This window comes from Trachurus japonicus, chromosome 16 (genome assembly GCF_045865225.1).
Source record: "Trachurus japonicus isolate A0001 chromosome 16, Traja_1.0".
NCBI lineage: Eukaryota > Metazoa > Chordata > Actinopteri > Carangiformes > Carangidae > Trachurus > Trachurus japonicus.
The window spans coordinates 5,132,337-5,156,525 of NC_140922.1; the positions used below are offsets into that span (position 1 = coordinate 5,132,337).

At 42.5% G+C, this 24,189-nt stretch overlaps 1 protein-coding gene across 1 annotated transcript in view; it reads left to right on the forward strand.

The window, feature by feature from the left end:
* The window catches only part of thsd7ab (thrombospondin, type I, domain containing 7Ab), a 204,359-nt gene that overhangs the window by 75,443 nt on the left and 104,727 nt on the right, over positions 1 to 24,189 (forward strand). Inside the window, exons 5-8 of the mRNA XM_085803520.1 lie at positions 5,154 to 5,222; positions 9,913 to 10,068; positions 12,879 to 13,082; positions 20,185 to 20,379. Of these exons, the coding sequence (XP_085659646.1) occupies positions 5,154 to 5,222; positions 9,913 to 10,068; positions 12,879 to 13,082; positions 20,185 to 20,379 (624 nt within the window). The remainder of the gene's footprint in view (positions 1 to 5,153; positions 5,223 to 9,912; positions 10,069 to 12,878; positions 13,083 to 20,184; positions 20,380 to 24,189) is intronic.

Sequence of the window (24,189 nt, forward strand, 5' to 3'; positions counted from 1 at the left end):
GCTGCGTCTCGAAGGAAAATCGCAAACTGCTCCTGACCACTCCCCGTTGACGAAGCGAAGGCGAGGCGCAGGCCTGATCCCCTCCGCCTGCACCTAGTTCACGAAAGTAGAGCCCTCTGTCTCATAATGTTCTGTTATTATCTCATAGCGTGGTGAATGTGCAGGTCACAACTTGTCCACCAGAGCGTTTTGGAGTTGTTGGATTGTGTATTTGATGAGTTTGATGAGGGAAACCAAGAAATCCCATTAGCCTCCGTAGCGTAGCTCTGAGCAGCTCGCGGCTCTGCTCTGCTGTTCTAAAAATAGCTTGCACCGACAAATAAAGGTAACAAACCTACTGCCATGACTATAGCGATTATGGCAATAGGCCAATTTGCCTAAATTTTGAACTATCCCTTTAAGACTATGAATGCATTATTTTCCACCTGAAGCTTTTTCATCTTATTTCTCAATAACTGCAGCACAGTGTTAAAGAACTCCCTGTTAGTGAGTCATCAGCGTTCCATACTGTAACACCACAGCTGCATACACACAGCATGCTCTCAAACAAATCAGTTCAATTCTCAAGTGTATCTCAAATAAATCTGATCAAGCATTTGTTACATGGCAGCTTATATCCCCCACTCCCCACCCCCACAGTGTACAAGTCCCACTACAGTCCCTCTGTGGATCTGTAGCAGATAATTGCATATCAAATGCTGACATGAGCCTGCATGTTGACTCAATTTATGTACAAATACACAATGACACGTGATATTGCATCTGCATTTATAGTGATAGTACTATTTCCTTTTAAATCTCACTCTGGCTACATTGTGAGCTTCAAGTTTTCCTGTCTGAAAATGTAAACGGCACATTTGCTGCTTTGAAACCAAGTCAGGAGTCATTTAGAACGAGGATTTGTCCGCTCGTGTCCTGCTGTGACTCGTCAGTGGTCACAGGAGCACAGGCCAACGTTTCTGACACTTGTCAAGCCAGCTTAGAGTCAAAGCTGCCCTCTTAAAGAGGGTGTTAAAGACATTAGTTGAGACCAAGCTTATGGAGACCAACTGTGCTGATCGCGTGAGAGAGCCACAAAGTCTAAGAGGAGGTGAGATGCCAGTCCTCACTTTTGCCAAATGTGGAGAGATGATCCCATTCGCTTTGCCCCAACTAACACTGACAATAAGAGCAGTAATGACTGTCTTTATATACTGCTTTACAAAGATAAAGACAAAGTGCTTTACACTGAAGCAAGAAAGGCAAAAGTAAATAGATAAAAATGATACATAAATCTGTGACACCTTTTGCAGCCATTTATTTAATAAGGGATTAGATGTTAATTAAAGGGTTCAGGAGTTATCTCAGAAAGTCATATTACAGCACTCAGTAGAGTAGTTCTCAGTAGTTCAACTCTATGGGTTTGTCAGTTTTTCTTTTCATTTTTCTGGTTTTGGAGCCTAAGCACTTAACAGTTGTTAATATTACTTCCAAAGACCTCATTGGCTTAGGTGTTTTTTTTCAACCAGGGAAACAGAGCACAGCAGTTTTCTGAAAAAAATATGAGGTGTAAATTCATTAGTCTACAAAAAGCTTATTAAACAGCAATGTTTGATATACAGAATATTCTTATTTTTAATTATTTATAGACTTTGTGCCCTTAAGAAAACAATAAAACACTTGCCACTGATCAAGACAGAGATGTGCCTGCACTTGCTATGTTCAGACTTAGCGAAGTGTTTATGAAGCGCTCATATAAGCATCATTAAATTAAACAAGGTTTACCAACTCATAGCTAGTTGTCACATATGGATTAGTTGTTAATAGATTCATATTTACACCCAGTAACGTTGGAACAACTTGAGTATCAGATATAATATAATAAATATAATTTCCTAATAGTATTTTTTTACTATTATTTGAGGACATTTTTTATGCCAAATGCAGCGAGGTCTTTGAGGGTTCCTGGACAATATTTATTATTGTTTTGGTTAATATATAATAAAGTACATTTGTATAAAGTAAATGCACTTGTCCATCACTAAACATGATAAATATCCTTCTTTAAAGCAGATATCAGTGGCACGGCCGTTTCGGCTAATGCTGTGTTCAAGGCAGGCTTTTGAAACCGTAAGTTACAGCTTCAAGTCACAACTACGACTTGGTAGCGTTCCAGGTAACCCGTAGCTCGTGTTTTTACCGTCCTGTTGTCTGTGAAAGTTCCCTATAACGGCCACTCGTAACTTCCGACCCGTGAACTCGTACCAGATCGAACTGGTATGACTTCACAGGAAGGAAAAACACAAAGTACGAGTTTCCTTGAACGCACCATGAGTTAGCAGCCCCCGCCCTTGTCAGGCATCAATTGGTCCTCGTGCTACGTCACCACATTCACGCGCATCCCTTGGCTGCACACACAGCCCTTCATGCCGTTCTCTCCCCTCATTGGATAACACTTGTATCCCACAAGGAAAATTTGCTCCACGGGTTACAGCAGAGCAGAGTGACGGAGAGACTCGTGTTTAGGCTGAAATACTTCATGTAAGTGATTGCTGACGGAAAATAGGACTATTTAGGACTTATATTAACAAAAACATTCCACTGATATCTGCTTTAACAAACAAGACTAAATATGTAACTCAATTGACAGCCCGAACAGTGTTGTGATATATCATTAGTTTTTACCAACATGTCTTACATTTTAGTGTAAAAAGCAGTTGAGGAGGGTTAAATGTAAAGAAAACATGTGGAATGGTTTCAGGAAAAGCATGTGTCCTCCACTGGTTGATAGTGGACACATTCTATATTATTATACTGTCTTCTTTTTAATATTTCTGGAAGGGTTGTAATATGAATCCAGAAGTACAGTATAATGTGTGATGTTGAATACATTTATAATAAATGACTTGTGAGGGAAGAGTGGACAGTTCCTCTGCTAATCTAAAGCAGTGTTTCTCTGGGTTAGAATTGATCGGCCGTCCCTTGCTTCTCGGAGTATCTGCCCTAATTAAAGAATAATGAGTCTGGTAGCAACGATTAAATTCAGCAACGGACAAAGTGTATTGTGAAACATAAGGAAGAATGTATAATGTATATCCTGTGAGACCATATGCCCTTCCTCTGTCTACCTCCTCCTTCCTCCTGTAAGCTGAAGTGCTGTATGGACTGTAGGGTGAGTGGAGCGATCATACACATCCAGACACCTCTAACCTCCGCTAAGACACAGTTAAAGATTCATACAAACAGCCGTGTTGAGAGTGATGTTGCCAGAGCGTGCTGTGTTGAAATGTGTTTGACTTATGTGTGTGTGTGAGGTTAAACTCACACTCACGCACACATGCACACAAAGTTCTTATCTGCTTGGCGCAGGATTTCTTTTCCTTCCATTGGGGGGTAATCTCCCAGCATACCACTGAGACAGACAGGCAGACAGTGGCTCAAGTGAAGTTTGCAGCAACCAGCGCTCTCTCCTTCCCCCTGTTCTCATGCATAAATATCACCATGCAAACAGGAGGAGGATCCCCTCAGGCCAAGATCTGGAATCATCTTACCACCTCCTAAATCTTAACCTTAATCTTTATGGGGGGAGTAGCTCCGATCTGACCTCAGATCTGTATCTGTAGCATAAGTAACCTCATCTGGCATTTCTGCAGCATTTCTGTGTAACTGGAGGTCTGGGTATGCGTAGCCGCCGGAGGATACGGACCCGTAAAGCACTTGCTTCCAACCTTGTGGGAGCTGACACCTTGGTCACCTTCCCCACTATCTGATTGGAGGATTTATTTAAAAGTCCTGTAAAGGTGCATCAGCGGAGGCTCATTTAAATTCATAAGTACATAGTGTAAATGCAGATATAGACGAAGGTCTTTTGAGAACCCAGCAGGAACCAGAATCACCTGAATGTCACCTGAAAACACGGGGCGACTGCAGCCACGGAAGATATGAAAGAAATGTGGTCATTTGCTCTTTTTTCCAAGAGTGAGATAAGAAAATCAATATCAATCTCACGTCTGTGTGTTATATAAAGAGCTGGAGTCTCCACATGGTCGGCCTAGCTTAGCACAGAGACAGTAAGCAGGGGGAAACTGCTAGCCTGAGCTGTCCGCTGTTAAAACACATGTCCTTTCACCTGTCCTAGTATAGGAACAGACATGTGGAAACAGCAATTTATGGTTTTATGCTCTAGTTTCATATTTCTCATTATTTGTCCTTTTTGTGACCAATTATTACATCTGAACAAAGAAAAATATCAAGGAGTAGAAAGGGGAAAAAACAAAGACACAATTAAGAGAAGAAGGCGTCAGAAGTGAGAAATCGGAATCCCAAGGCACAGCTCATTGCGGATGCACTTCCTCCTAAAGAAAAAATAAAGCAGGATAATTCTCCTGGTAGGAGAAAGCTGCAGGAACAGTTTATCCTTCAGCCCAGAACTTTCTGTGCAGCATCTGCAGCTGCAGTGAGAACCCATCACTGCACCTGCAGCTCAATAACACATTTTTAAAAAACACAAATTGCTATTTAACCATGTTTAAGACAGAGTATTTATGCTAAGCTAGCCGCACCACGTCCTGACTGCATCTCTGTACTCAACACATCCAGCACAGAGCTTCTCTCCCTCCCTCTCTCTGTCTCTCTTGGAAACACAGCAAATAAGCACATTTCCCCAAATGCTTCCATGCTTGGAAAGTCTTAAAAGACAATGTAGAACCAGGACAATCAGGAGTTAATTAATTAGCTGCTGTGAAACAAAGGAGTTCTATCAGGCCAGAGAAGAAAGATAAGTCATTAAAGAGACTGTAATCAGAATGATTTTGATCCTCAAACACCAGCATCTCTGACCTGATCAGATGACATGGTGACCGAAACTCTGCGTGGCTTTTGTTCACCAACCATGAGACCGATCTGAGCGTAGCAAAATAAAAGAATCACAAACAGGAATTATCTTGTTGTGGCCGAGGCTCAGATTGAATCTTGCTCTGCAGCATTTGATAGTAAACAGGGTCACCAGGCCTCTCCTGCTGCGGCTGTGGCATCAGTCTCTGTTTGTGTCTGGTGTGCTGCCCCTCCCACCCCGACGACCCCCCACTGCCCCCCTCCGTGTTTGTTTGATAATGCCTCGGTGTCCCCCGGTATGTGCGTAGCTAATAGCACTATCTCCCCCCCTGTAATTGCAGCGGGTCAGACCCAAAGACAGCAGAAGCCTAGTGTCCCCCCTCTCCTCTCCATCACCTTCCAGATTACAGGTAGGTGTCTTTAGTCACGCTGATAACGGAGCTCAGCCCCGCCCCCCTGCTCCAAGCCCCCCCAGGACTCATTTTTTACCTCCACATCCCGTTTTATCCACTTCTTATTCACTGTCAGCCACTCCTGCTCTGTCCTACTGCTGTCCTTTATTCCCATCTCTCCTCTCCTCTCCTCTCCTCTCCTCTCCTCTCCTCTCCTCTCCTCTCCTCTCCTCTCCTCTCCTTTCCTCTCCTCTCCTCTCCCCTCCCCTCCTCACCCTCTCTCTCCTCTCCTCTCCTCTCCTCTCCTCTCCTCTCCTCTCCTCTCCTCTCCTCTCCTCACCTCTCCCCTCCTCACCCTCTCTCCTCTCCTCTCCTCTCCTCTCCTCTCCTCTCCTCTCCTCTCCTCTCCTCTCCTCTCCTCTCCTCTCCTCTCCTCTCCTCTCCTCTCCTCTCCTCTCCTCTCCTGTCCTCTCCTCTCCTCTCCTCACCCTCTCTCTCCTCTCCTCACCTCTCCCCTCCTCACCCTCTCCTCTCCTCTCCCCTCCTCACCCTCTCTCCTCTCCTCTCCTCTCCTCTCCTCTCCTCTCCTCTCCTCTCCTCTCCTCTCCTCTCCTCTCCTCTCCTCTCCTCTCCTCTCCTCTCCCCTCCTCACCCTCTCTCCTCTCCTCTCCTCTCCTCTCCTCTCCTCTCCTCTCCTCTCCTCTCCTCTCCTCTCCTCTCCTCACCTCTCCCCTCCTCACCCTCTCTCCTCTCCTCTCCTCTCCTCTCCTCTCCTCTCCTCTCCTCTCCTCTCCTCTCCTCTCCTCTCCTGTCCTCTCCTCTCCTCTCCTCACCCTCTCTCTCCTCTCCTCACCTCTCCCCTCCTCACCCTCTCCTCTCCTCTCCCCTCCTCACCCTCTCTCCTCTCCTCTCCTCTCCTCTCCTTTCCTCTCCTCTCCCCTCCCCTCCTCACCCTCTCTCCCCTCCCCTCCTCCCCCTCTCTCTCCTCTCCTCTCCTCTCCCCTCCTCACCCTCTCTCTCCTCTCCTCTCCTCTCCTCACCCTCTCCTCTCCTCTCCTCTCCTCTCCCCTCCTCACCCTCTCTCCCCTCCCCTCCTCCCCCTCTCTCTCCTCTCCTCTCCTCTCCCCTCCTCACCCTCTCTCTCCTCTCCTCTCCTCTCCCCTCCTCACCCTCTCTCCTCTCCTCTCCCCTCCTCACCCTCTCTCTCCTCTCCTCTCCTCTCCGTGTGTAAAAACACAAAAATATTCAAATATTGATTTAAACCGTTTTCTGAAGCTTTTCTGTGATGTTGTAGTTTTGTGATGATGACATGTGACGTGTACACACACACACAAATACAAATATGTGTTTTCACCAAAGTTCCAGCTCACACTGCCTCTCTGTATTCGGAGCGTTCGGTGTCGTCACCAAACCCAACAAAGGGATAAGTAGCTTTACAACAAAGTTGTGTTCTCTCCACTAAACGGCGGGCAGAAGAGGAGAAACTTTGAAGGGACTGTAAGAAAAAACTTTGTTCTCTTCACAAACAGAATGTGGAAAGTGAGACGTGAGACATTTTCCACGGCTGCAGACAGTAAGCCACACTCACATGAGGGATTTTTTCCCCCTCCGTTGTCAGTTCAGCACAATAGAAAAATGAACTCACTGGGGAGCGCACTATAAAATGGACTAATAGAGAAGAAGGATGTAGAGAAAGTTTCTCTCCCTCTCTTGCTCTCTTTATCACTCAGAGACCAAAACTGTGTTGGTCCTCAATTTTGTATTCACAAATGGATTGATGTTAAAAGATTGAAGTCAGTGTAGTTCCTAATAAGACGTGGATTAACAGTGGCTCAGCAAACTGGGTATTTGACTTGCAGTGTATTTGTAAGAGGAATTAACCATTTTGCATTTCAAAAGCCCCACTTACCTTCCCCTGTACAGTTCTGAGGGAATTATGATTCAGCTCTCATGACTATGTGAGACTTTAAGCTCTTAGATGTCTTGTAGGAACAGCTGGAATACAGGAAATAAAGTGCCTCAGGTTGAACATGTGAAGAGATTCTTTCTCTTTCTGTGTGTGTGTGAATCACTAAACATCCACAATAGAAAAAAAAATCATTTGAAACTTATCTCTCAATACTTGAAAAGTGGAGATCAGTTCATCTCGCACCCTGTGGAGAGAAAATCTTAGTGCCATCTTGTACACGAGTGTTTAACTTTCATGCCACGACCATCGATGTCGTCTCAAGACTAAGGGCCAGTTTTAACAAAGCAGAGTTTTCTTTTCTGTGGGACGGATTATGTAATACGCCGAGAAACAGATAGCAAAGCAGATGGTGCCAATTCAGTCAATGTTCTCTCATTGCATCAAATTAAAACCAAACAGAGTCTGCTCACACTAACAGGTGCTGTTGGAGGATCTGGAGTGTCAGGAGTTGATTACAGAAGACACAGCTTTTACAATATTTAGTCAAACTGGGCTTGAAATAGCTGCTGTAGCTTTGATATCCACTTCAGAGTTTAATTTTCCTGCTGGCATTTATTCAGGGGAGAAAAATTACTCCAATGTTCACTATCTCTGCTTAAATTACACCAAGAAACTACAGACTGGGACATTTAGTTTTAGTTACAGGAGCTAATTGTATAGCTATACATACATAATGTCGATTAATGTCTGTTTACTTCTCAGTGTAGAGGAAAGTCATTCCTTTACTCGTCCACAGCTGTCTCCAGATGCAGCACCAGTACTCTGGTTTCTAGCATGTGTTTTCTTCTACTGAAGTTAGCATGCTAACCAGTTAGCCTTGTCAGTATCTGTTTAGCCAATAGTCCAGCCTTGAAGAAAAACTGCTGAACAACAATGGCTGCATCCAGTGGCGTGCACAGACTTTTTGAAGGGCAGGGGTGAAAAGAAAAAAAAGGGCACATAGCCTACAGCGCGTCCTCGCCACTGAAGAGGGCATGTTAGCATGCATTTTGGCTCCCAAGAGGGCACGTTAGCATGCATTTTGGCTCAAAAGAGGGCACGTTAGCATGCGTTTTTCAACAATTGGGCCACCAGGGGGTTGACCCCCGTCCCCAAGCACACCGCTGGCTGCATCACCACAATCACCTTAACCAGTACAGAAAACCTACAAATAGCCCCTTTAATCTTGGCTTCTTTTAACACTCTTTCTGTTTCTGTTTTTTTTTTTTAACACTGTTTAATATCAATTATTCACAAGCTTTGAATGTGTATTTAGGGTGAAATCTGGTGGACATGTTTGCTCTGTACGTGTGTAGCTGAAGCAGATGAGGCTTCAGAAGGAGCTGCAGGCGGGGGGGCTGAACCCACCTGCTGAGTGAGCAGGACTCCGTCTTATCGCTGACGACGACCTGGAAGCACGGAGGTGGAGCACCGCTGGCCCGCCGCTTTAAAGGAATATTGAACATTTTGGGAAATATTTGCCGTCTTGATGAGAATGAGATGAGAAGATAGAAACCGTTCTCATATCTGGGCGCTAATCATGAAGCAGCTGGAAACAGGAAGGAATCTTCTGAGAGCCTCCAAAGCTTCTCACAAACATTTGATCATCATCTTGTCTCATCATGACTTTGCTGCTCCCAGTATTCCTGTAAAATAACTCGTCAGTTTAATGTGTTAAACAAATATGAAGCGTGTTAATTAGTCAGCTGTAAAGGTGCTGGCAGCAGGTTGTTACAGAGCCACTTTGCTGATTGTGATTCTCTTTGTTTCCAGTGAGTGTAATGACTAAATGTCAAACTGTCCCTTTAAGGCCCATGCAGATCACTGTTTAGCATTCAGACTGAGAGTTTTCTTCTCAATCTCTGTCTCATATTTTCTGTCAATCTCCACTTTCCAGTATCACATGAATAGCCTACAAAAAAAATACAAAAAAAAACTGGTACACACAGCTGGAAAATACTAGCATTACTTTGAAACGACGCTGACACCAACATACAAAATGTGCATGCATAAATGCATCAACGCAGTATCTTCAGAAACTCCACACATCCACACATCAAATGTATTTATCATGCTATGGCTCAGCAGAGAAATGTGATCTTCACAGCTGTCACAGAGCTGTGCCTTTGCATGGCGATAGCATCGCTCCTTTTTTATTTTTCGACAAAGTTCCTCAGTGGGAGTTCAGACAGAAACGCACTTACCAGCTGCATTATGGAAAGGGCTTTTTTAAGTCCGCCGTGGCGCGGGGAGGGAAAGTAGATGCTAAATCACACCTCGCCGTGTAAACTCCAGCCAAGACGTGGTCACCACTCTCTCACACCTTCTGCGTTGCATTGTTGAATCCTCTCTCCCGTCTCTGGCTGGAGAGTCGGTGGGCAGGACTCCACCATGTTTTATGTTGCAAAGCAAGGCGCTGCACAAGATAATCACTGCTGATTTATCATTCTGACATCCTAACAGGGAGGCGATAAACAAAACAAAGGGATAATAGTGTCGACTTCACAGACACGCTTTGTTTTGTTTGTGTTTTGTTGTTTTCTAGCACAGTGGTTCTCATCTGGTCTCTATGGGGGTTTTTAATACCAGGAACCAAAGTAAATAAGCACCCTGTGTCCCTTGTTTCCTGTTGGTTGTGATGCTGGTAAAAATACCATCCACATAGAGATGATGAACTGGGAGAGGATCAAAGTGAAGCAGGTTCATTGTATCTGCTGCTCATTTTCTGTTTTCCCCTTTTCATTTGGTGTGCGCGTGCAGCCTCGCGGCCGGTGGAGAACAGGCTGTGTGAGGGGCCGATCCCCAACAGGTCCCAGCTCTGCCACATCCCCTGCCCCATCGACTGTGAGGTGTCACCGTGGGGCGCCTGGGGGCCCTGCACCTTTGAAAACTGTGAAGATCAGGCTGCAAAGAAAGGTACAAAGACATCAGTGCTAAATGTCATTTAAAGGGATAGTTCACCCAAAATTCAAATTTCACTCATTATCTACTCACCCTCATGTCAACTAAGAGCTGTGAGAATTTTCAGAGTCCTCCGTGCCTTCTCTGAGTTACGGGGGGGTATGCACAGCAGTATTTGTCCATATAATGGTTGTCAATGGATACCAACTGTCTTCGTCCAAAAAGACACACCAAAAAACATCCAAATACCTCCATACTGCTCGTCTGTAATATCCCTCTTGTATTGAAGCCCCGACATGAGAAATTGTTCCGAAAAAAATTAAATAAGTCTATATTTTAAGCTTGTTTGTAGCGGAAGCTACAAGTGTCTTGGTTCACTGCTCTTCCTGTGTCGAGATTTGCACTGACCGGCGGAACAATTTCTCATGTCGGGGCTTCAATACAAGAGGTTTGGTGTGTGTTTTTGGACGAAGAAAGTTAGTATCCATTGACAACCATTATATGGACAAATACTGCTGCGCGGACCGCCCATAACTCAGAGAAGGGACGGAGGACTCTGAAAATTCTCACAGCTCTTAGTCGACATGAGGGTGAGTAGATAATGAGTGAAATTTGAATTTTGGGTGAACTATCCCTTTAAAGGTTTAAAGGTGTAAAATTGTAAATGTTATTATGATCGATCAGCAATTTAGAATTATTGTCTTACATATTATATAAAGTGAGATTTTGATTGCTGATCAAGTCTATGCTCTATACTGTGTATCAAGTATCAAAGCCTCAGTCCACAAAGAAATACACACAGCCTGTACTCAGAAACTGACTTGTTAAACCTTCCGTTAGGACTTGTGTGACTTTGTGATGTCAAAACAAAGCAGCCACTGCTCTGCTGTCAGCCCACCCAGACCCACCACCCAACACTTGCAGGACTTGGTTTCTCTCAGTAGGCAACCTGGAATCTGCTCGATTTTTATTGGATCACTAAGAAACAGTCAGCCAGTCAGAAGGGCAGGCTCAGAGCCTCCTCTCTTCTGATTGGCTGACACAGTCCTGTTGTTGCTAGAGCTCCAGAGAGAAGCCTGGGAGAGAAGATGTAAAACTACACTGAGATGGTCTCTGAATCCTTTGAGCACCTTATGTATATCTGATGGAAAAACACTTCAAATAAAAACACAGGCTATCTTAAAAATGTGAGTTACTGCCACTGTCTTTAATCATATTTGACATTTTTCCAAACATACATACAAACAAAACACATTCAATTTGTTTTTTTCAACTTATCCTTGGAACAGTGAGCTAAATTCTGCCTGTTTCTTTTTGATGAAAAGCAATGATTTCTTACTTTGTTCCTTTTCCTTTTTTTCCCAGCAATTATACCAACGTATTTAATTTAATGTGGAAATAACAAAGTAGATTATTATGCATATTTTATTTTACTAACTTCCGCTGTGGTAAACAAAACAAATTTGATTTTACAGTGTAGTAAATGCTTTTCATGCTCCATCCAACACTCAATGTTTTTTTTTTTTGTTTTGATTTTTTATAAGAGACCAATATAATTAGTATCCAGTACTGGATACACATTATTATTCAGCCTGAAAGCCTTAATGAGTCTACAATCTTCATCACAAGGTTTACTACTTTATATTATTATTTTTATAGCAGCTGTAACCTCACCATATATCTTTATGAATAGTTCATGATTGAATGTCTGTAGACTTAGCAGGTCAGCTTGTTAAAAATACATAGGGAACATGCGTGTGGGTTTTAGTGCTGCCATGTTAGAATAACGTAGAATAACATCTGGCGGTCGTCCAATCAGGACGTTCATATTTTGGGGAAAGTAAACTGTTTGTGCAAAATGATAGATAAATCTAATGTGATGAATGTGAAAGAGCCGTTAAATGATCAACGCAGTGCTCTGTTCACTGAAGCTTCAAAATAATGTCAGAGTCCAACTTCTGCATGACTTGGTTCGTTGGTCACATGTGTGTTGTAACTGCTCATCTGTGACATTATCGGAGGTATACTGTAAAAACCCACCAGAACAATATGGGCGGGGGTGAGATTAGTGGTCGCCTCCAGCTCGCCCCATTTTTCTCATATTCCCATTAGTATTAATGAGTTGTCTGAACAAGTCAGCCATCAAACCAAACCAAGCTAATCACAACCATCTATCATCAGTGGTTGAAAAAATACTTCATTTCCTTCAAGTACTGTACCACCATCACACAGTTCCAAACAGTCCAAACCTACTCAGGTAAAAGGACAGAAGTGTTGTCAGACATTCAGCAGTAGAAGTGCTCTGAGACTGATTAAGGGTCACTGGATGAATCTGAAGGATTTGAGATGATTAAAGGGAAAGGAAAGATGAAAACAAATTATTTCTATGATACAAAATAATATATATATTTTGATTCTCCTCATTAAACATTGGATAATTGGACCTGTGAGTAGATATTTAAATGAAATCCTATGAGAAGAAGGAAGACAAATGTCTCTTAAGTGTAGCAGTTTTGAATGTACAGATAATGTAACAATGGGCTCCAACTAGACACAGCGTATTTGTTTCAAGTCAAAATGTTTTTTTAGCAATGAAATAGGTTTGTGATAATAAAAGCTTTTTTTCAAAAATCTAAATCTTTGAAGTAAGTAGAAGTTAAAGAATTCAAATACATGAAGTGAAGATTTCCCCTCGAGAGAAAGTACAACGTACTATAAAGTATACTATACAGTATGTGAACCTCAATCTGAAAATACACTGATAAAAGACTCGGCATGGTTCTCTATGAGAGCAGCTCAACCCTCTGTCTTCTTCCATTCTGCAGGTTTCAAACTGAGGAAGCGACAGATCACCAACGAGCCGACGGGGGGGCCTGGGAACTGCCCCCACCTGGTGGAGGCCGTGCCGTGCGACGAGCCCAGTTGCTACGACTGGCGGCTGCTCAGCCTGGATCAGTGCGTCCCCGGCGACGAGAAGCCGTGTGGGCCCGGAGCTCAGCTGGCACAGGTCCAGTGCATCAACAGCAACGGTGAGACCACGGAAGAATTCATTGGCTAACACTTTACTTGAATGGGTATTCATAAGATTGACATAAAACTGTCATAACCATGACATAACAGCTGTCATAAACATCAATGAATACTTATGACAGCTGTCGTTAAAGGGACAACGAGGAGTTTTGGAAAAGCGAAGTGTTTCCACACTACATTTATGAGCCTCTGCACCGTGAAATTCTTTGACCGGCGCAAGACAGACTCATGTTTTCATTCATCAAGAATTAAAGTCAGAGGTTGGAAGAAGATCACATACCGTCGTAGTTCCCACCATAAACGGAGATTCGGCGGCGTTATTCTCATGACTCGCCACGAAACCGAAAGTAAAGAAACGCTGGTCGGCTCGCCCAGCATTTCCACCACCACTAATAATAACAAAATAACCATAGAGACAAAACCATAGATTTATCTAAAATAGGCCCATTAACAAGTGTGGGTAGCGTAGATTCATCCACATTAACGTGAGACTTTTTTATAACCAAATAGAAACTCCTTGTTGTCCCTTTAAGTGTCATTCGGTAAGTTATGTCACTTTTGATGCAAAGTTGACATTGTTTGAGATGTCCTTGTTATGAGAACTTAACATAATTTGTAAAGTTTGGCAATTAGGTCTGTTATGACAGTTTAAATTGTCTTCATGTCGAGTTGTCAGAACAAAAACATCTCAAACAATGTCAACTTTGCATTAAAAGTGACATAACTTAACGAATGACACTTAACGACAGCTGTCATAAGTATTCATTGATGTTTATGACAGCTGTTATGTCATGGTTATGACAGTGTTACTGTATGTCAATCTAATGAATACCTATTCAAGTAAAGTGTTACCATTCGGAAGGTTGAACCCAAACTGAGTTATAGCTCTCAGTAACCTGCAGTTCACTCATCAACAGTTTCTATAGAGGCCATAGCATTATCACACAAACTCCTGCTTTCCATGTACTCATCTGTAGAGTGTGTTGTGCCTCCGTTTGCGAGGAAGTGCAGCTCTGACCTTGTGTGAAAAACTCTACATTTCCAAAGTGACCTCTGTGCTGACCTCTGGCTGCACAGCTCTGTATGTACGTGAGGAGATTTCCACGGCTGGACTCCTGGTTCGCCATTCATCAACTTTGTGAGGAGTTCTCTCCAGACTCCTCTCCCCCCCACCTCCTCTCCCTCCCTCCCCTCTCCCTGTTAAACCTCTCCTACTTTAACGCTTGCTCGATTCAGCGTCGCCACCTCTCTCACGCTGTCTTTCTCATTACAGTCTTCCTCTCTCTGCACGCACAATTAAACCTTACTCACACTAAATCAAATCAATCCTCCGTGGGTCTTGGAATATCTCGTGCCCTTTGCTGCTCCTGATTTTTACTGCTGCTCTTTATTACTGTAAATCTTTAATATAAGAGCCAGCAGTGGTGCGGCGCTCCGCTTTTTCCCTATTGCTCTCAGCTGAAGCACAACTGTTAGACTAAATAAGGCACGACACAGTATTGATTTTAATTCAGTTCCTTTTTCCCTGGTAAGCTGTGGATTACATACCATGTTTATTCATTCAGCATGTGAAGTTAGACAGAGCTGCAGCACGAACAATCTCCTTCACATCCAAATGCACTCGCGTAAATTAGCATTTTATGATCCTGTGTGACGACTGTGGTCCTGTTTTCCCCACCACAGAACTCCATCTGTCCTTGTACAACTGACCACAAATCACAGTTCAAGGCCCAATCCTAATTCTCCCCCTTAGCCCTACCCCTTCATCTACCCCTTCCCCTTGGCCCTCGGTTTTTTAGTGACAAGGTGAAGGGGTGAAAACATTCCCCTAGGAAACGAGACGCCACTCAACTGCCGTTATGTCATCATTAAGATTAGCGGTTAATCAGTAGCCTAGCTGTAAAAATGCCATACATAAAACATATTAAGCGGCAATATGTATTTAATCATCAAAGATGTTCAATCAAACCCACATAGTTTGATACAACGTTCAAAACACACACAGCCAGTGTCACAACTAAGCATAAAGTCCGCTATCTTAATGCTAACGTATAATGTAAAATCTCATAGACGGGCTAACAAATTAGCATCGCTATCGCCGCAGCAGCTGTTAAAAGTTTATTTTTTCATGCGAGAAAGTCACTGTTAAATCCCCAGTCTGTGGTCAGTTTATCCAGATATCGCCTGTTAGGAAATTATTAGATTATCTCACTGATGAAATCTAACAACTGTGGCAGTCACATTAGTTTGTTTAAATGAAAAGTGAAGCTTCAGGTGCGTATTGCTGGACAGAAGAGCAGCGCTGCCTCGGGCTACGTATTTACAGATATCACCACATTTACATAAATAAATCAACGATTTACAATGAACCGATCAGTCTACATTGAAATTTATTTTGTATGATAACCACTTGCACTTTTAAGAAGAAAACGGACGTTAGGCTACTAGGCTACTACTATATCTAGAGGAAAAAAACAAGAGTCGTAACTCTAAAATCAATAATGCCACATTAGTTATTTATACAACTATTATGGGAAATCCGTTGTACCCCTTTGTTTTAAGTGAGCTCCCAGATTATCTTGATTTCTAGGGCTATGTAGCCCTTCCCCTTAGCCCTAGCTCTTGACCAGAAGTAGAATTGGGACACCACTACCCCTCACATGAACGTGCAAAATTAAGGGAAAGGGCTAAGGGGGAGAATTGGGATTGGGCCTTGCCTGGGCTGCAGGTGCTTTCTGAGGTTGATGTGGGGCTGCTGGGTAGCCTCACCACCCCTGACACCCACCCACACACCCCTACCCCCTCCTCTCCCATGTGTTGCAGGAGTAACAGAAACTCCACTACTGTTCTCTCTCCCCCCTCTGACTTCGGCTGATTGATCCCTCCCACGTTCACTCCCTCATCTGATGAGAATTGATTTGTTCTGTTTGGATTTTCAGCTCTGCTTTTTTTCGCCTCAGAGATTTTTCACTGCAATATCGGCAGTATATTTTCTCGGAGTATGTCCCAGTCATAAAAGAAAAGGCCACACAGCCAGGCCCCAGACAACAAGCTAAGGTCGATACAAATGTTATTGAAACTGGCTATTGATATTCCCTGTGTTGAATGCCTGTGCCCACTTACTGTAGGCAGAGAGCCGTTTCTTCTCCACACACCGAGCGTGGACGTCTTCCTCTCGCCGTAGATGCTCCGTTCATTCATGTCGGAGCCTAAAAACTGTGAGGGCTCCTTGTCACTTCTTATTTCCATGCCCTCTGAGTTCAGTCATGATTGGTTCACTGCATATCTGTCAAAGTGACATCTTAATGCAAAGTCGGGCCTGTCCTGACTTTTGAAGCTCAAGCGATTCTCCACTGCTTGAAATTTTCGATTCAGCCGTTGGAAGATTTACATTTTTTCCCGGTGTGGCGTATGCGTCGCTTCCAGAATAAAAATGTTCTCCGCTTGCTTCACGGCAGAACATGCGGCAACATAGACGGAATATGTGGGTTAATAACATTCACATATGGCTGGTTTGTGGAGTTTATTAATAAAACATGAACAGTAGTGTAAAAAAAATGCAGGATTCCCATGTGGCTCTGCTCTTTGCATGTTCAGTGCCACTTTGGTGTGAAGATAGACCCGAGTCAAAAGTGCATCAGTATGAATATTCTACAGATAATCCATAAAAAAAGCTTCATAATCAGCTGTCAATGTAAATATGAGAAACGTAAATGAAATGTTTTAAATAATTTCCGTGGTGAAGCATCACATGTGTAAATGCAGGAATATCAGACACGTCTCTGCTTAGATTATTGTGGAGATTTTTGATGCTTGACAGATTGATCGATTTAGCCTGTGATTAAAAATTACTTTCAAATTAAGTTTGATCCAGTTCTAAACAATTCCCCTGCCCTCACCAACATAACAACTTCTGTTTGTCTGAAGCAGCACAGTGCAACTTCACAGCCCAGTGAGTCCAACAGACCAAATATAATGACTTAAAGTCTTTGTATTCCATTAAATTACATTTGTATCATCCAGATAGGAGGCCAGACATCCTCCTATTCTATGAAAACCTGAAACATTTAACGAGACAACAGTAATCAGGATGACCACAGAGTTAAGTCAATTTGAAATTCAAATTCAAACAAAATCCCAGAGAACATTTCAGTGCATTCAGTTTCCATTACAAAATGGATACAGCGCTCTCTGTCTCTGTCTTAGCTGCTTTTCTAGAAATCATGCTAAAATAAAAAATGTCCTCCATAAAGAGTCATGTAGACATATCACTATCAGACAACCAAAGAAATCCAGGTTCTTATGCTGAATTTTCTCAGATGGTTTCACAAATCGATGAGCAACGCACAATGAAACATGAAATGAAATTCATCCTCCACAACACCAAGGTCATATAAAATAGAAAACCTCAGCTCTTCAGGGATACATTTATACCTGCCTACTTCAGTTGCTGGTGGAAAGTATCAGTTGTTAACTGAGCACACAGGGACCTTTGTACTCTCTCTTTAAATCAAGTCTCGCATAAGGCTCAGTGCTGATTTACACATAATTCCTGAGGTTGGGTTTATTCCGAACCTTCTGTTCCCATTGGTCCTTATGGATATGTAGATTTTTTTTTTATTACACTAGTAATTGTTCTATGTAAATCAAGGAGTAACAGTTCCAATACCAAGATGTAAAATTGCTGTATTACAAGTAGTGGTAGACTACAGTTCCTCGAATGATCAAGTCTGGCTCAAAGAGTGACTCATCCTCCGTAGATCCATGAGTTTACAGCATAAAAAAACACATTTACATCCTGACTTTGCTCTCTTTAGTTAATTCCCTCCTTCCACTGTTCAGGAATGTGCATTTTTATGTAATTCACCTGTGATCATTTCATTAAGGCTTCAAGTTCTGCATTATTTTGAGACTGGATACTTTGAGTGACGGGTGAATGAGCATTTGCTTGCCACAAACTGGCATTCACCAAAGCCCCTCCTCTTTTTGGATTAGTCAGGAGGGAGGCGGAGTCAAGACAGCGATGGTGGAGCAGACTACCCCTCAGAAACAGTATTAGTAGTATTAACTGCCAGATGTACTTAAAGTATCAAAAGTAAAAGTGCTCACCATATTTCACTGTTACAAATGAAACTGGAGCTGCATATAACCATTGAAGCTCAAAGAAGTAAAAATGTACATAATTTCCCTGTGAAATTCAGTAGGGTATAAGAATAAAGTGGCATAAAATAGAAACAATCAAGTAAGGAACAAGTACACACTCCACATGACTCACAAGTAGAATAAATCCAGCTTCCTCCACACTGAATCCCCTCTACCTGCTGTTTATGAAATGCTGTGGATCATGCATTTATTGTGTGTTTCAAATCTGCACTTCTTGTCTGCAGATTTCCTCCTAGTTTGTAAACTAGACACACGAGGCGAGCGCAGAATGCCAAGTCGAAGCCTGTGCCAGTTTGGAGAATCTCCCTCCCAGAGTTGTGTTGAGGAGAACGAGCGTCTTAAGAAAACAAGCACGTCTCTGCAATTTGAAATGGGCTGTGTGCTTGACATTGTGCTATCAATTAAGACACACAGCTGTTCATTTTCCCAGCTGCTCCCGCCGCCTCTGTACTGAAGTGTAGTGTGAGAGGGATAATTTGATTCATGCATCTTGTTGAATCTTTGAGCCTTTAAATGTATTCTCATCTCCGAAGTTACTAGGCTACCGGGTGTATCCAAGATTAGCGAGTAAACTTTTTATCACGTAATCAGGAGAAAAAAATTCACCCGCACTCAAAAATATGTTTTTTCATTGACACTGATAAAATCAACCTGTTGCATGCAGCAATTCTTTTTTCTCTCCCTCTCATTAAACCAGCAGCACCTTTAATGACCGTCTTTACAGTTAGTGGGTGTAAATTTAGTCGTGGGTCATAACATATTTTCACAGATGTATTTAGGGCACAGCATTGCACACTGTGACAGACCCCACCATTTAATTTGGGTAAATAGACCAATATATTAACGAGGAAAAGGTGACGCCTCACTTTGAAATTTCTGCTGTTTACATTGCAGCTCGTTAATATAAGCAGACTGATAAAGAGGCTGTGGTGTAGTCATACTAATGAGGATATCATCCTTGATACAGCACTAATGTGCACTGAACTTTTTCACTGTTTTAATGGGCTGATATCAGTACTGTACCTTTGATGCTGAAATTCCTCTGCCCTCATTTCTTAAATAATTCCTCTTTTCTGTTCATGTAAAACCAACAACATTCACTCCATAGATAGATAGATAGATAGATAGATAGATAGATAGATAGATAGATAGATAGATAGATAGATAGATAGATAGATAGATAGATAGATAGATAGATAGATAGATAGATAGATAGATAGATTTTAACTCATGAATATAAAAACTATAATATTAAATTATATTGTAATATATTATGATATAATAAATTCAATTTAGACAGGTATATTTCACACAGTGAATGAAATTAGAAATTGCTTTGAATAAATTACACATCTGAATGCATCTAAAAAATTGCAACATCACTAGACTGGCACAGTCTGATATGCTCTGTGTGTGAGTGTGTGTGAGTGTATTTGAGTTAGTGAGTTAGGGATTCTCTTGGCTTTTCTGCAGATCCCCATGATTCTAGTCTATTATTACCTCATTATTACTGAGAGACTGTTGCTCCATATGAAGCCATCATGTTCTCTCTCTTGCCACCTTGTAACAAAGCTCATCACCCTGCTGTCACCATGTTATCAACTTATTTAGTAGTATTTTGTATATATCTTTATTCTATTCTTTTATATAGTATATGTGTATTTTTTTGCGTATAGTATATGCGTATCTTATGCACTAGAATATTTTAATTCATTCTATTTTATTTTATTTTATTTTAATTCTTAATTCTCTAAATTCTTATTCTATTCTATTTTTGGTATGTTTATGTTTGCACCTGACACCAAGACTAGTTCCTCGTGCTGTAAACTGACCTTTACTGCTCTTGGCAATAAAACAGTTCTGATTCTGATTCTGATTCTGATCTTATCACCATAGTTCAGTCCTTTACTCTGTGGTATGTTGTGTTTTTTGCTCCAGGGGAGGCGGTGGACAGAAACCTCTGCTCATCCACCCCGGCCCCGGAGCCCGTGCCCTGCGAGGTGCCTTGCTCGAGGGACTGCGTGCTCAGCGACTGGACCCCGTGGTCCACCTGCTCCCAGACCTGCTCCAGCAAGACCATCGAGGGGAAGCAGATGAGGACCCGCTCCATTCTGGCTTACAACGCCGGGGAAGGTGAGTCTCTCCACTCTCCACCTGCCGGCAGCTCTCTGCCGCCGCCCCATCACGTATGGAAATGTATGCAGATGAGGCCTGGATATTGGCTTAGTCATGGCCTTTCAAGTCGTCCTCTGCTGTCACTCACTGAATGTCTGGATTTCACACTTGTCTGCCTGTGCATTTGTCCTTATCTCAAACAGTCTGCTTATCTGTCCTGGTGATTATTTCTGTTGGTCCGTCTCCTCGCCTGACACTCACTTTTTTATCTCTTTCTAAGATCATTTCTTTGCATATGCTTGTTCTCTCTGGTTTGAATCTGTGTGTGTGTGTGTCTTTTTTTCTTTTTGTCATGTCACCAAACGTTCTGCTGTGTCTTATCTGGGTGTGTGTGTGTTTTTTTTCCTCTCAGTCACTGCGATGGTTGTAGCCTGGATCACAGTGATGGAGGGTAACGTTTGTAATTAAAGTTTTGCTGCTAGCTGTTTTAAACCCCTAGCTATGTGTCGACATGCAGCAGAATGGAAACGGTTAGCTTGTTGTGCCGTCTAAAAACGATGTACATTATCATAACAGCTTTAGGGTAACTTATAATTGATTTAGTAGTTATTCAGCCAGCGTAGTGGAGGCGCGTTGGCCATGTGTGAAATAGCTTGATTGTCTTAGCTGTTTTCTGTTGTCGTGCGGTAGCGTTAGTGTGTGTACTGCATATCTCACCTGTCACATTAACATATCTCACATCTGTGTTCATCAAAGGTCTTTCACGGGTGCCGAAGTTTCCGGAACTTTTTGGTAAATGTTCCACAGTAGATTATAGTTATTAGTGTTGGAAGTAGCTTTAGAAAGGAGGAAAAATTAAGAAGAAAAACTATATTTAAGTGTGTTCTGTCTTTCCAGTCACATATTTATGAACACATACTCAGGAACAATACCTGAAAGGAAGCTTTGTCTCCCTACAACAGGTTCTCCTTGCAAAGTAGATTATCTGATTAGATTTTGAGCTCCTCTGCAGAATCTGCAGCTGCTGTTTTGCATATTAATGAGGAAATAAAAACTGTTGAAACTACAGGAAGTCAAAGCTTTAAGATGCAGGGTTCATATTAATATGCAACCAACTATATGTTGGCGCGGAGTCATGTCCTAATTAATACATTAATACGTCTAATTAAAGACCTGTTTAGCATAACTGCTTATATTGAATCCCATGGTGATTATGATGGGACTTTATGAAGTCTGAGTGACTCTTTACTGTTTGACATTCATCATTTGAATCGTATTCAGGATGCATCCTAAGTGGCCATCGCTCCACTAATCTGCCCTGCAAATGCAAATATGTTTAAAAAAAAAAAAAAATTGCTCTTGGAGTTTCAGAGTTCTAACCACAATTCAAATGCAAAACCACCTGTTTATACTTTGAACATAAAAAAACAACTTTGAGCCACCTGGAAACACAGATATACCTGGAAGCCTTCAACAGATAAACACCAACACAACCACCTGTCATCATGTCTATCATTCATTTGTTGTTAATTCATTTTTTATCATTAATGTCACATTCTGTCTATCATTAAAGGGATAGTTCACCCAAAATTCAAATTTCACTCATTATCTACTCACCCTCATGTCAACTAAGAGCTGTGAGAATTTTCAGAGTCCTATGTGCCTTCTCTGAGTTACGGGGGGGTCCGCGCAGCAGTATTTGTCCATATAATGGTTGTCAATGGATACCAACTTTCTTCGTCCAAAAAGACACACCAAAAAACATCCAAATACCTCCATGCTGCTCGTCTGTAATGTCCATCTTGTATTGAAGCCCCGACATGAGAAATTGTTCGGAAAAAATTCAAATAAGTCTATATTTTAGCTTGTTTGTAGCGGAAGCTCCCAGTGTCTCGGTTCACTGCTCTTCCTGTGTGAGATTTGCACTGACCGGCGGAACAATTTCTCATGTCGGGGCTTCAATACAAGAGGGACATTACAGACGAGCAGCATGGAGGTATTTAAGATTAAGATATACTTTATTAGTCCTTGACAGGAAACTTGTCTTGGGCACAAGTGCTGACACAGCTGCATCTAAAACCACACATAGCGAACACATGGTACTCATACATCTGCACATTCACATGTACACATAGTGTACGCACACATCCACACATAGTGTATGCACACATCCACATACACACAGAAAACATAATTACACATGGTGTACACATATATGTTCATATACACACAGAGCATAATACACAGAATATATTACACATGGTGTACACATACAACTATGCAACAACCAGGGAGCCGCAGAAAGTATGGTGCGCGTGGAGCACATAGACAACCACCATTAAGTTGAGTGGCGGTGTGTTGTGTTCCGTATCTGCTCCACAGCTATACCGACTTTCTTTGGCTCCTGCGTAGCTTTAAACTCCGGTGCATGGAGCTCCGAACTCTCAAAGTGATAAATAAAAGAACATACAAGGCACAACAAACATGCTAACGCAGCGTAGCACTCGAGCCCGGGTCGCCAGCTGAGCAGCGCCACCGGAAGTGATGTTATTGTTATTTGGATGTTTTTTGGTGTGTCTTTTTGGACGAAGAAAGTTGGTATCCATTGACAACCATTATATGGACAAATACTGCTGCGCGGACCCCCCGTAACTCAGAGAAGGCACAGAGGACTCTGAAAATTCTCACAGCTCTTAGTTGGCATGAGGGTGAGTAGATAATGAGTGAAATTTGAATTTTGGGTGAACTATCCCTTTAATTTGCTGTCTTTACCCATTGCTCCAACATGGGTGGTTTATATCTTGTATCTCAGGCTGCTTCATTGTACAACATGCAGCCGTGGAGGTAATGGTTTGTTGGGGTGAGCGCCGGCCCGGCGTTCCTCAGCTGGCGCCATGCCGTCAGCAGAAAAGAAGTCGTTCTCAGTAACTATTAGCTGGCGTGTGATTCAGGCCCGACTGTGCGCACACCGCCACTCATTACAGAGCTGGCTCCCTGTCAACCACGGCAGCCAAATACAGGTGCAAAGGACTCGGCAGTCTTGCAATGCCTCTCAATCTCCGCTGAAAGCCTTAAGTGTCGGCAATTACTCTTAACCGTAGAGGGCTCTCTCAGTCCATCGACCCAACCACTGTCTGACTGAGGGACTGCAGCCTCAACAAGAGAAATGAGAGGGGGGGCGGACTCTGACGAGGAGGGGGAGGTTGTAAAGGGGAATGGGGAAAACAATAGACGGAGGTTATACTCACAGAAGTGCTGGAAGTCTGACCTGTGACTTGCAGCGGGATTCAGGAACTCCCCTCAGGATTTCAGATTGTCTCCACAAAGCAAAATACCTGCTCAGTTCAGTTCATACAACTTTATTTATCCCAAACATGCAATTTATTTACAGCTTTACACATGCATACAAACAGCAATCAATCAGGAAACATTCAAAGAAACATTCAAAGAAATATGGGCACATAAAATCAATCCAAATATATAAAATTCCATAAATAAATCCACTAAAAATAGTCAATTTCATCTCAAATGGGTGGATATGAAGATATGTCTTCATGATGAAATCCTATTCAGGGAGTGATGGGCCGGAGCCTAGACCCCAACTTCTATGTATACTGAAGCTGCAATAAACTTTGAATGGTGAGTTTTCTATATGGAAGCCCTACGCAGCCATACAGTTTATTCCCTCCATTCCCCCCTGAGGTGATGGGATCACTTTCTTCAAGAAAATGAAACTTTGTTTTCCCGAGATAACGACATTATTAATTGGAAAATCTTCAGATAAGAGAACAACTATATTGACTGTTCGTTGAAGGAAGCATCATTCAG